This window comes from Dipodomys merriami, unplaced genomic scaffold (assembly GCF_024711535.1).
Source record: "Dipodomys merriami isolate MVZ:Mamm:240054 unplaced genomic scaffold, mDipMer1.0.p SCAF_3, whole genome shotgun sequence".
NCBI classification, from domain to species: Eukaryota; Metazoa; Chordata; class Mammalia; order Rodentia; family Heteromyidae; genus Dipodomys; species Dipodomys merriami.
Window position 1 is genome coordinate 921,941 of NW_027204492.1, and position 11,769 is coordinate 933,709.

Below are 11,769 nucleotides of genomic sequence, written 5' to 3' on the forward strand. Positions count from 1 at the left end.
TTGATTCTTCCCCTCAGAAACTTCTTTCAGAAGAGCAAAGAGTAGACTATGTCCAGGTGGATGAGCAGAAGACACAGGCTCTCCAGAGCACCAAGCAGGAGTGGACGGATGAAAGGCAATCCAAAGCGTGAGAAGTGTGGGCTTGAGTCAAGTGTGCAAGAGGGAAATGTGGGGCTCAGTTTGCTTTTTCTTTTCACTAAAAACACACCAATGATTGACACAGTTGAAAACAAATAATATGTAGTTGTGGTAGTCTTGGCAAAAATCTTTAGGAGAGAGAACCTGTTAAAGCATTGAATGGAGAAAACAACCAGTAGTTTCCTCCCAAAGGGAGATCTGAGGGAGTCCAGCCCCCAGATCCCCGTGCTGGAGCCCATAGCAGACATTTCACTTCTTCAGCCTCAGGGATTCTTGCCATTAGCTCCATAGTCATAAGAGGAAGAGATGGAAAATTCCACATTCACAAACTGAAATATATTTTTAAAATTTCATCCATTCAGGCAGGGCAGAAACAATTTTTTAAGCCTTGGGAGAACATTATTCTAAATATTCTGTTAAAATATTTCAAACAGTATTTGGAGCAAAGATAGAACCAGTATTGCTACCAACAGTATGACATCATTTGCCTTCAATACCTGAAATTATGTCCTGTCTCCTGTGCTTTGATTGGAATCATAAATCATCCTGAAACAAGGCCCCTAGAGATCCTTATCATGCAGCCTTTGAAGACATAGTTGAGAAAATCAAGCATAGCAATGTTGGCAGAATCGATACTCCTTATCTAAAGACTTCATCAGGCCAATCATTTCTATTCCTGAAGACATATAATTCAAGTGATGGGCAACAGGTTCCAGGCTTCATGATAAGCAGATCAGATCACACTGGTGGCTCTAAGGACATTGTGCTTAATTAAGCTTGCTATTGCATTGCTGTTGGCTTTTTCCCAGCAGTCTTTTTCATTGATCAGCTCATCCCTTCCCCTAAAAAACTTCAGAATCTAGGCATCGAAGAGACTGTTGCTCCCACTCTGAAGAAAAGAAAGCTAAGAGGGACCAATGTAGCCCAAAAGTCATTCATACAGCTAAGACAGAGTTAAGCTTAGAGCTGTTCAGTCTGCCAACTTGCTCATTCCAGTATCTCACACTACCTCTGAGGATTGGTGGCCGGGGGGGGGGGGGGGGGAGAGGGAGGGAGGGCAGGAATCCATCAGTAGGGTAAACCTTGGAGACATAGAAAATACCTACAGACACAATATGAGCCATCATCCCCTCTCCCTTTCACAGGGGCCTGAAAAGATGCTTTGACACTTGAAAGATATATACCAGTGAGGATCTCTGTGCAATGTCCAACTGGAATTCTAACATCGTCAGTACTCACAATTAGAAATACCTCCTTGTGGTCAATCTAAGATCCATTGTAGACCACATTGTCTCCTATGCAATCAATTTACTTCCCTGCCTGTGAGCTAGATAATGCTGTTGGATAAATTGTTGCCAACTCCAGGAAGATATAAATTGTCCCTGGTTATCCTGTGAAGGGCCAAAGCTTTTAAGTGATAGAAATGACCAGAAAAAGTAACAATGAGTTCCACTGTGAGGTTTCCTGGCCAGTTTTTCTCTTCTGGAGAAACAATCCAATCTTGAGAGTATAAATTCCCTTGCTTTGCAATGGTGGATTTCATGGGATCTATGAGATCCAGAATTAAGTTCTCAGTTGAACATAGAGTTTTATTCAAGGCCTTTTTGTGATTCTTCTAAGCATCTATAACCAGATGACATATTTGAACAACTGAGAAATAAACCAATGCAGTGTCAAATGTATGAGAATAATCAAATAGGCAGCTCTCTGATAGTAGGTAGCTGGGGCAATTGTAGGCTTTGCCACAGAATTGCAGGATTTTAAACAGGCCCCAAAGGTAAGTAAATATCAAAATCCTAGAGTTTTGATCATTTACAAAGTTACTTTGATTTTCAATACAGTTACACTGTTTTCCTCATGTGGCAAAGTTGGGAGAAATTTCTAGATACTCTAAGTTGAGGATTATTAGAGAGCCTAGACAGAGCAAGGAGACTTGCCAATTCTTGTATCCTATGGCCAGGACTCTATCACAGCACATAGGCAAGAAATTATAAGGAGCTCCATGTGACTGATGCAAAGTTACAAGATCTCAGGCAAGAAGCAAGAGCTACAGCCTGACAGCTCTCATAGGTAGTAGCTTCCCCATGTGTGAGGCACTTGATTTTTGGATCCTTGATTACCTGGCAAGGTCTGATGCAGAAAAACTATGGGTCTAAGTGTCAAGAGCCACACCAGATTGAAGATGGAAAAGAAGTTGTCAGTAGTGAAATAGCACTCAACTAATGAGAAAGAGGGAGGCAAAAAAGGAGAAATTTGTTTTCTACAAAACATTGCAAAGAATGTAGTTAGGCCATGAAGCAATATACACATGAGTAGTATGGCATGTTTGGATGTGATTAATTAAAAACAGGAATGCTCTAAATAGTCACTGTCTACATTAAACGTATGGAAAACAATAGGGATCAGCACAAAATAATTTTTTTAAGTTGGGATCACCCTTCAGTTACAAGATATGTGCAGTTATGTTCTGCTTTGATCAAACTCCTAAACAATGGCTATGCAAAAGTACAATGATTCAGTGAAATGAAATATGGGTAGTTTTTGAGCGGACAACAGCATACATGCTCCTGAGAAAAACACCCTTAACTTAAAACAATGCCAGCTGAATCTTGTTTTCTGGTGGAGACAGTCTATATATGTAAGCCAGGACTATGCTACGTACCATGGACCTGGTGTGTGTTGCAGAAATGAGAGCAGAGACCATTATGAGTCATGCACATGGCATGTCTGTGCATAGTGCAGTGGATACCTTCCTGAAAGATTTGTGAATCAATACAACAGCAATGCAGCAATTAATCCCACATTGTTTCTTGTAGCTCCTTTTTTGTTCCATTTCTGGTGCAGGATGGAGAACAGAAGGGTCTCAGCCTGCAAGTTGGGAAGGCCAAAAACCCAGGAATTCTGAGAAGTTAAGCTTTCTTTGGGGAAGAAGGAGTCCTGAGGCCCAGCACACAGCCTAGCCATCAAGGCACAAAGCAACCACTTGGAGTCACTGTATGAGCCACTTCGTTGTAAAGCAAATGTCACCTGAATCATCGTGACCTACAGGTCTAAGTACAAACTGAAGGTTCTTCTCCAGCCTGTTTTCCTTCTCTTAATGGTCTTCTCAATTGCCATCCCTACATATCTGTACCTACAATCACACCAATTTTTCAAAATCACTTTGCTTCTTTCTGTTTTGTTTCTGGAATTAATAAAGGTCTTATAAGGGAAATCATGACTTAAGTTCTCTTCAATTTGTTTGAAGTGATGACATTTAATATAAATAAGATGCACCATCTTTATCCATATGGTTTTTTTTTTTTGGTCCAGTTGTGGGGCCTGAACTCTGGGCCTGGGCACTGTCCCTCAGCTCTTCAGCTCAAGGCTAGTGCTCTACCACTTGAGCCACAGCACCACTTCCGGCTTTTTTCTTTCTGCTTATGTGGTGCTGAGGAATTGAACCCAGGGCCTCAGGCATGCAAGGCAAGCGCTCTACCACTGAGCCACCTTCCCAGCCCCCAAGATGCACCATCTTTAGAAAGCTGTGCATTATAAATATAAATGAGGAGGACCATCTTTAGAAAGCTGAGCATTATAAATAGACTTTATTACTGTTTTCAAGTACAACAAATTTAACTGGACTCATGTGCAATGACCTACACAAGATTTTGCTGCAAACAGTTGAGCAGGTGGCTGTAATTAGTAGTGCATTTACTCAGCCAAACAATATCTTGACATCCTTTTCCTCCTTCAGAAACTAACTTCAATAATTAACAGGAAAATCTACTGCTCTTCCTGACACTACATATAGCATGACCTTTGGCATCCATTTTACATGATCAAAACAGGAGCCATTAGACCTGCCTCTCCCCGAGTGATCTCTTTCACCAGTACCTCCCTTTCTCATGGCCAAGGCTCCTAGCAGCCCTGGGTTCTAGGGAAGTGACATCTCCAGGTCATGGTACATGCTAGAAAATGGTCTCAGGTTGAGAGGAAACAGGCCAAAGGCATAAAGAAGACAACCCTATTTATTACTGATGCTAAAAGAAAGGGAAACCACTGGTAAGTCTAAGACAAAAATGTAAACACTGATGTACATGCTCCAGAAGAACTGATTGGCCCACAAAGCAGACCAGAGAAACATGAACCTCAAAATCTAAGTCAAAGGCTCCCTGAACCCCTACCCTCTTATGCCGTAGTCCCATTACTTTTTGTTTTTAGCTTCCTGTTTAACTTTGGTTTCTCTTGATTTAAATTATATTTTATTACATTATTTTCATTGTGCCACTTATTTTTTCGTATTTGGCTTTATTTTCTACTATTGAGAGAGGGTAGTGCTAGCATAAAGTGGTCCCCACAGGGTAGAAAGCAAAAACTCAGACCCTCATATCCATAAAACTTCATGTAGGATGGGGAATATTAAGTAGGCATGAATACTCTTTTTTGAACCACAGTTTCATTGTGCTAGTAAAAGCAGAATTAAGTGGTTATTTAAATTCACTTTTTAGGGCTGGGAAGGTGGCTCAGTGGTAGAGTGCTCGTCTTGCATGCATGAGGCCCTGGGTTCGATTCCTCAGCACCACATAAGCAGAAAAAGTCGGAAGTGGCACTGTGGCTCAAGTGGTAGAGTGCTAGCCTTGAACTGAAGAGCTGAGGCACAGCGCCCAGGCCCAGAGTCCAGGCCCCACAACCGACAAATAAATAAATTAATTCACTTTTTAGAATTAGGAAAAAAACAAACAAACAGGGAGCACTTGGGAGGCTCTGGAACAGGACAGCCTTCCCAGCACAAGGTGCTGCACCATGAGCTCCCACCATATCACCACACAGAAACAATTCCACGTGAATCTCAATGGAAAAGGCAAAATCACACACTTTGCTTTTTTTCTGCTTTGTTGGACCCATTTTGCTTATTTTTTATCTGCCAGTGGTGCAAAGGAGTTGGAATTTAACAAAGCACTTTATGAACACAATGCATCATGATCAATGTTGCCCCTTTCAACATTTTTACCCATTTTGCTCCTATTCACTTGTTTTGGTCCACTTCTTGGACCAATCTCCACTTTCATTTGTTTGCCTTCATATGAAATAACACAACTATGTTTGGGTTGAAATCTCAAATTATTTCAGTTGGTTTTGAAAATTCAAGTCATGAAAATTATTTTCTTTTTTTACAATGTACATTTTTTATTTAAAAATGTTTTAGCCTGAAATAATAAGCCTTATTTTATGATTATATAAGGCTTATAAAATAAACTATCTTTTTGCTTATAGGGAAAAATTTCTTTTTTGTACATTTTTTTATTGAAAAATTCTGTACACAGGGATTACAGTTACAAGAGCAAGATAATGAGTACATTTCCTGTTGAGCATTGTTGCCTCCTTCTTTGTTTCCCCCTACCATCCCTTCCCTCCCACCTCCACAACTACCCCCACCCCCGGGAAATAATTTCTTAATGAGACTTTTTATTCATTCTGAAATTCTGTGCTTATAGAACTCTGAACAGTGGCTAGCTGTATTGTAGAAATTATTATTGTAAGAAAGAGGCATAAGAACCTTCAGGGATGATGAAAATCTTCTGTATCTCATTTTGAGTGGTGGATAAATACATTTTATCAATCTATAGGATAAATATTTGTGTAAGTAAATATTACTTGCAAGTAAACCAGTTAACATGAAAAACTCCAGGGGCATCAGAAAACTAGTGTAAGGAAAATGACTATAAAACTATTACAAGATACAGGTGGCTGGGAAGGTGGCTCAGTGGTAGAGTGCTTGCCTTGCATTCATGAGGCCCTGGGTTCGATTCCGCAGCACCATATAAGCAGAAAAAGCCGGAAGTGGGGCTGTGGCTCAAGTGGTAGAGTGCTAGCCTTGAGCTGAAGAGCTGAGGGACAGTGCCCAGGCCCAGAGTTCAGGCCCCATGACCGGACCCAAAAAAAAGAAAGATACAGGTGAGTGCCTGTGGCTCATACCTGTTAAGCCTAGTCATTTGTGAGGCTCAGATTGGGAGGATAGTGTTTCAAGACCAGCCCAGGCAGAAAGGTTCAAAAGACCCCTACTTGGACACAGTGTCATACAGTTATCCTGCCTACAACAGGAAGCCTGAAATAGGTGGGTCACAGTCCAGGCTCACACCTGGAAAGGAAGCAGCTCAGTGTTGGAGCACCGGTTTAGCAAGTGCAAGGCCCTGAGTTCAAACTCCAATGCTGCCAAAAACTTAAAACTCATTACTCTGGATATAGAAGACTTACAGGCACAAGGCATAAAAAACAGAAGAAAGAGTTATTCTCACTGACAAGTCCATTCAATTTCACATACTTTAATGATCACCTATTATATAACACATACTCTTACTGGACATTGAGGTTATATGAGTAAGTGAAATAAAAGTATCTTTTATTATGGAGTTTATGTTCTGGCAGGATGTGGTAGGTACTGTTGGTGCTCCACCTAAAACCTCTGAGACCTCTTTTTCCTGTTTGATATGCCTTTTTCCAGCCTCAGCTGCTTCAGACAGCTCATATCTCTCGGATTTGTCTTGCAGAAGAGCTCATAGCTCAGGCTCCTGTAGCCGCTGTGCCTTCAAAAGCAAACAGCTGGAAGTACCTCAGATTGATTCTCCATGCTGTCCTTTCTGAGTGGTGCAGCATTACCAAATCCTAGTTCCATTACCTCATGTTAGAATAAACTTTATGTAGGAATTATACCCTAGAGTTCTCCTGTAGGGACTGGTCAAATCTTCCCTCCATTTGATATTACACAGTCACTTGGATTCTTCCCATTCCATGTCTTCACCCTAAGGGGAACCTAATTTTAGTACATTGTCTTCTTGGAAAGTGGACACAATTATATTTTCTGTCCTGTTTGCTGCTCCAGAATCTAGCCACTTCATAATAAAGGAGGAGGATATGTCCCCTCCTCTAGTACTTTGGAAGGATTGGGAAGTGACTGCTTTGACTATTAGCAAAGAAGATTTCTGAGGCAGAGTTATACAAAATGATACCACTTCCGCCTGGTTGATTCTCCTTTCCCATACCCCTTGTTTCTCCTTTCTTATACCTCTTGTTTCTCTCTCTCTCTCTCTCTCTCTCTCTCTCTCTCTCTCTCTCTCTCTCTCTCTCTCTCTCTCTCTCTCTCTCTCTCTCTCTCTCTCTTTCTTCTGTGTGTGTGTCTGTGTGTCTCTCTGTCTCTCTCTTTTTGAACCCAGACATCATACAGTGAGGAGGAACAGGTGAAAAGAAACCAAGGCTCCTTCTTCAGACTCTTTTAAGTGGTCCTGTTTTTAAGCACAAAATTTCCCACCATGTCAATATCACTTTTCAGAAATAGACTCCTCCAGATTTCTGTTTTATGTAAAGTAAACATGAAGCTTACTTTTAGTGACTTCCCAAATTGATGATGAATGTACAAAGTAAATGATTCATGTTTAAGTCACTAATTTAGAGATGGTTTATTATGTCACAATAGTTTTTGGACCATGCTGAACACAGGTGAGACAGAAAGTATAAAGGAAGATTATATGCTATACTATACTTTAGAAGACAATAGCTTTATATGCCTCAATATACATTCATATATATTAAACCATCCTTGCATTCCTGGAATGAAGCCAACTTAATCATGATGTATGATTTTTTTTCTAATGTATTGCTGAATTTGGTTTTCAAGAACTTTATTGAAGATTTTGCATCTGTGTCCATAAAGGAGATTGACATATAGTATTTCTATGACCTAATCTGGCTTTGTTAGCAGAGTAAGAACATGATTTTGGAAATGTGGTGTCCCTTTTTATTTGTATAGTTTGAGAAGCATTGATTTAGATTTTCTTTAAATGTCTAGTAGAATTCAGTAGTGAATCTATCTGCTGAAACTAGATCCTATCTCTTATACTGTTCCAAAACAAAAAAAAAAGAGTCAAAATGGATTAAAGAACATAATATTAGATCTAAAACTGAAACTACTATAAAACAACATAGGAGAATACTTCACAATACGAATAGAGGCAAAGACTTTCTTGGACTCCAGTCGCTCAGGAAATAAAACAAGGTGATAAATGGAATTGGATCAAATTTAAAAGATTCTACACAGCAAAACAAATAAAATAATGGGAGAAAATATTTACCAGCTGTGTGTATGACAGGGAATTCATATCCAAACTATATAAAGAACTAAAAAAATAGACACCAAAAGAACCAATAATCCAGTTAATAAGTGGGCAAATAAAGTGAAAGTGAAAGATCCTTCAAATGAAGAAGTACATGAAAAAATGTTCAACATTCTAGGCCATCAGAAAAATGCAAACCAAAAGTACACTAAGGTCCTACCTCACAATAGAAAACAATAAATGCTGGAAGGGATGTGGGGAGGCAAGGGAGAAGCTCATTCACTGCTGGACATTAGTATGGAAATTCACCAAAATTTTTAAATAGAGCTAGGCACCAGTAGCTCACAGCTGTAATACTAGCTACTCAGGAGACTGAGATCTGAGGTTCTGTTTGAAGCCAGCCTGAACAGGAAAGTCGATGAGACTCCTATCTCCAATTAACCACCAGACAACTGGAAGTGGTGGTGTGGCTCAAAAGTGATAGAGTGCTAGCCTTCAGTGAAAAACCCCAGAGATAGTGCCCATGCCCTAAGCTCAAAGGGCCAATAAAGAAAAAAGATTAAAGAAAACTCCTATATGACACAGCCATATCATTTCTGTATATAACCAAAAGAATAAAAGTCAGTTTAATATAGAGATACTTATATGCCCACCACATACATTGTAGTACTATCAGCAGTAGCCAAATTTTGGAATCAGCCTAGGTGCCCATCAAAAGAATAATGAACAAAATAATTATGGTGGATATACATGAAATGACAAACCTGTTGTATTACAACTCACATAATGGGATGTAGAGTCTACAAAAAGAGCATATTTAAAAAGCAAATCCCCTAGAGGCTTGCAACCCAGGGTTTTTTTTTTTGTGGAGGGGGGGGTTGGTTGTTTTAAAAAAAAAAAAAAATAAGACTGGTAATGGACAACATAAATGGCTTACAGGAAAGGCACAACAGTTAAAGAGCAGCTCTATCCATAAAATTGTTATCATTGCCTTCAGGCATCTCTTCATTTTCACATTATATTTTCCCAACTCCCTTTCTTTTCCTAACATTTGCAGCTCTAAGAGCTCCATTGTTTTATTACGTGTATTGCTGTTGGCTATTTTGCTACAGTATCTGTTCTATATTTGTGTCCATTCCTATCTATGATCTGTTCCTTTCCCAGATTTCTGTGTACCATCTCTACAGAGGGCAGGGTGTAGTGTTCTGCACTACAGAACAAAAGAAAGAACAGAAGGATACTTGAGAGAATGGGGACATTCTGGATGTTTTCTGTTCAGGGATCAGTGAGCTGGGTCGAGAACAGCGCCTCCTCTCAGGTGAAGCCTCTCAACGCCTCCAGCTCTGAAGGCCTACAACTCTGTGGTCTTAGCAGAGGGACTGAGGGAGTTCCCAGTGGAGAGTGTAGCAGCTGAGATGTGCCTCCTCATTCCCCATGGTCTTGCTGTGTGTCTCATCTCCGTGGGCCTGGAGTCTGGAAGCTTTCAGCATCCTGGGGTGGTGGGAGGGCCAGCCTGGGTCTGGGTTGCCACCCCTCTCCCCCACCATGTGCAGATACAGCCTCAGCTCCCTATTGTCCCAACACCACAGTGACACACAATGGTGTTTTTCAGATCCTGCCCAGGCCCAGGGGCAGGCCTGAGCGCTCCAAGAGAAAGGGAGTGGAAGCAGCTCCTTCGTCACAGGCTCTGTCCTTGGGACTGGACCACATGTGGGGGCCAGAGGGAGGGATTGGGAGAGGGATGGGCGGAGGCACGCGGTTCCACCCCAGCACTGGACACGGGGGGGGGGGGGGTCAGTAGGGAGATCACAGGTTAGACTGTGCAGCGGGCACCGAGGAGTCTCCCATGCTGAGGAGCCATGATATGGCCGCCTAGGCTGGGCAGAAACACCTGAGAGGGCAATGGCCCAGCTAGAGCGTCTAGGATGGAGTCAAGGCCTGGTCACGTGGGCTCTCTGTGGATGCAGAGACAGGCGCCTGCTACTGAGCTGAGTTTCCTCAAGACTCACACTGTGTTTTGGCCCAAGAGCCCTCAGACCTCATGAATGGGTCGATTTGGAGGCGTTCTTTGTTCTAAGCCCTCTACAGACAGCACAGGAGGTCAGGGGAGGATGCTTGGGCGGGAACAGCTGTTGCCGAGGCAACCAAGGAGGCGCCGATTGGGTGGAAGCACCCCACGTGGGTGGAGTTGCGCAGGCGCCATGGGCATCACAAGGCACGTGCAGGCTCGAGGAGTGGGGCTTCCTGCTTACACTTCCTGTCGTTGACGAAGCACCAAGATGGCGGGTGTGGCGGTGTCTGTGCTCTAGGGCGCTCCGGGAGAAAGAACAGGACAGCCATGGAGGACGAAGGCCATAGCAGCGGCAGCAGCAGCTGTGAATGCACAGATGCTGCAGCTGGTCCAGAAGAAGGCGAGGGCGGCCAGCGAGAGTCCCCAGTGGCCGCAGGGCAGGCGGCCCCCGAGAGGCCAGCATCCGACGGTGGCCAGAGCGACGAGCGGCCCCAGAGCGGCCCCGAAGGCGCGCAAGGCCGCGGTGCCCCGGGCAGCCCCGAGCCCAGTAGCCACGTGGGGGAAAGCGCGGTGGGCGTGCTCGCCATCCCCAGTCCGCGGGGCGAGCGGGCACCCCCTGCTCCAGCCGCCAGTGGAGATGCCGCCACCTCGTTCCTAAGGCCTGGAAGCCGACTCCTGGAGTTGTATCCTTCCCACAGGGCGCGAGGCGGGGGAGGGCTCGAGGCTGGGCAGAGAAGGCCAGGGAAGGCTGCTGCGGGTGCGCAGAGGAAGTTGAGCACAGCCCGAGAAGGAACCGAGGGCAGTGGCGGGTGAAGCCCGTGGGCAAAGGCACGACCAGAGCGGGCATCGCGGAAGGCAGGGGTGGTCTGTGGCTGACACGACTGCAGGGCGCTGGAGAAGGCCTGGAGCCCTGGGGAGGTGGCTGGGGGGCTCAGGGTGGCCGCAGGGCGGTGCGTTCCAGGCCAGGCCTCTGAAAGGGAAGGGGTCGAGGGCAGGAGCAGAGTGAGCAGTGCGTGGTGCCTTAAGTCTGTCTTCCTCCAGCTCTCTCACCGTGCCCTTTGGATCCCCTCTGGAGGCAGACATGGCCCGCAGGTCCCTGGTCACCTATGCCCAACGTCAGCAAGAGATGGTCCACAAGGAGCTCACAGTGACTGGCAGTGTCTTGACTGTGTCAGTTCTAGGAGAAGCTGGAGTGGGGTGGCCGGGGTAGTGGGAGGCAGTCTGCACTATCGTTGTAATGGGGCGCTGGTTGGGTTCGGTGTAAGCAGGTGTACATGATGGTTTCTCCTTTGTACATGGATGATGAAAACCCTGTGTTTTCCCCAATTTCCATCAACACTTCCTTCACTTATTTTCTGCTGAAAAACATGCAATGCCTGGAAACTCTTAACTGTGCTAAGACAAGGTGTGTGAATCCTAATGTTCTTTTCGCCCTACTAGGCAAATAGTAGGTACTTCACATTTTTTGGTACTTGCCACTTGAGCAACATTTAACTTTTTGACATGTCATTGATATCTGTTGTTCATCTG

The 11,769-nt window shown here is 43.8% G+C and overlaps 2 protein-coding genes across 4 annotated transcripts in view; both read left to right on the plus strand.

Moving 5' to 3' along the window:
- The window catches only part of Gab3 (GRB2 associated binding protein 3), a 64,993-nt gene extending 61,651 nt beyond the window's left edge, over positions 1 to 3,342 (plus strand). For 2 of the 3 annotated variants that reach the window (XM_070039454.1, XM_070039455.1), the window contains exons 10-11: positions 18 to 127; positions 2,983 to 3,342. In XM_070039454.1, coding sequence (XP_069895555.1) covers positions 18 to 127; positions 2,983 to 3,043 — 171 coding nt within the window. In that variant the 3' untranslated portion in view covers positions 3,044 to 3,342. Of the gene's footprint in view, positions 1 to 17; positions 169 to 2,982 lie in introns of all 3 variants that reach the window. The other variant, XM_070039456.1, reaches the window with a different exon arrangement.
- Positions 3,343 to 7,601: 4,259 nt separating this feature from the next.
- LOC138839278 (cancer/testis antigen 1-like) lies at positions 7,602 to 11,449 on the plus strand. Its single transcript, XM_070038846.1, has 3 exons — positions 7,602 to 7,614; positions 10,307 to 10,922; positions 11,281 to 11,449. Exons 1-3 carry the CDS (start codon positions 7,602 to 7,604, stop codon positions 11,447 to 11,449), a joined length of 798 nt encoding a protein of 265 aa, XP_069894947.1.
- Positions 11,450 to 11,769: the final 320 nt, after the last annotated feature.

Excerpts from the sequence above, each read along its gene's own strand:
- LOC138839278 (XM_070038846.1), top strand. Across the intron at positions 10,923-11,280 it reads GGAAGCCGACTCCTGGAGTT|CTCTCTCACCGTGCCCTTTG; the intron begins GTATCCTTCCCA and ends GTCTTCCTCCAG.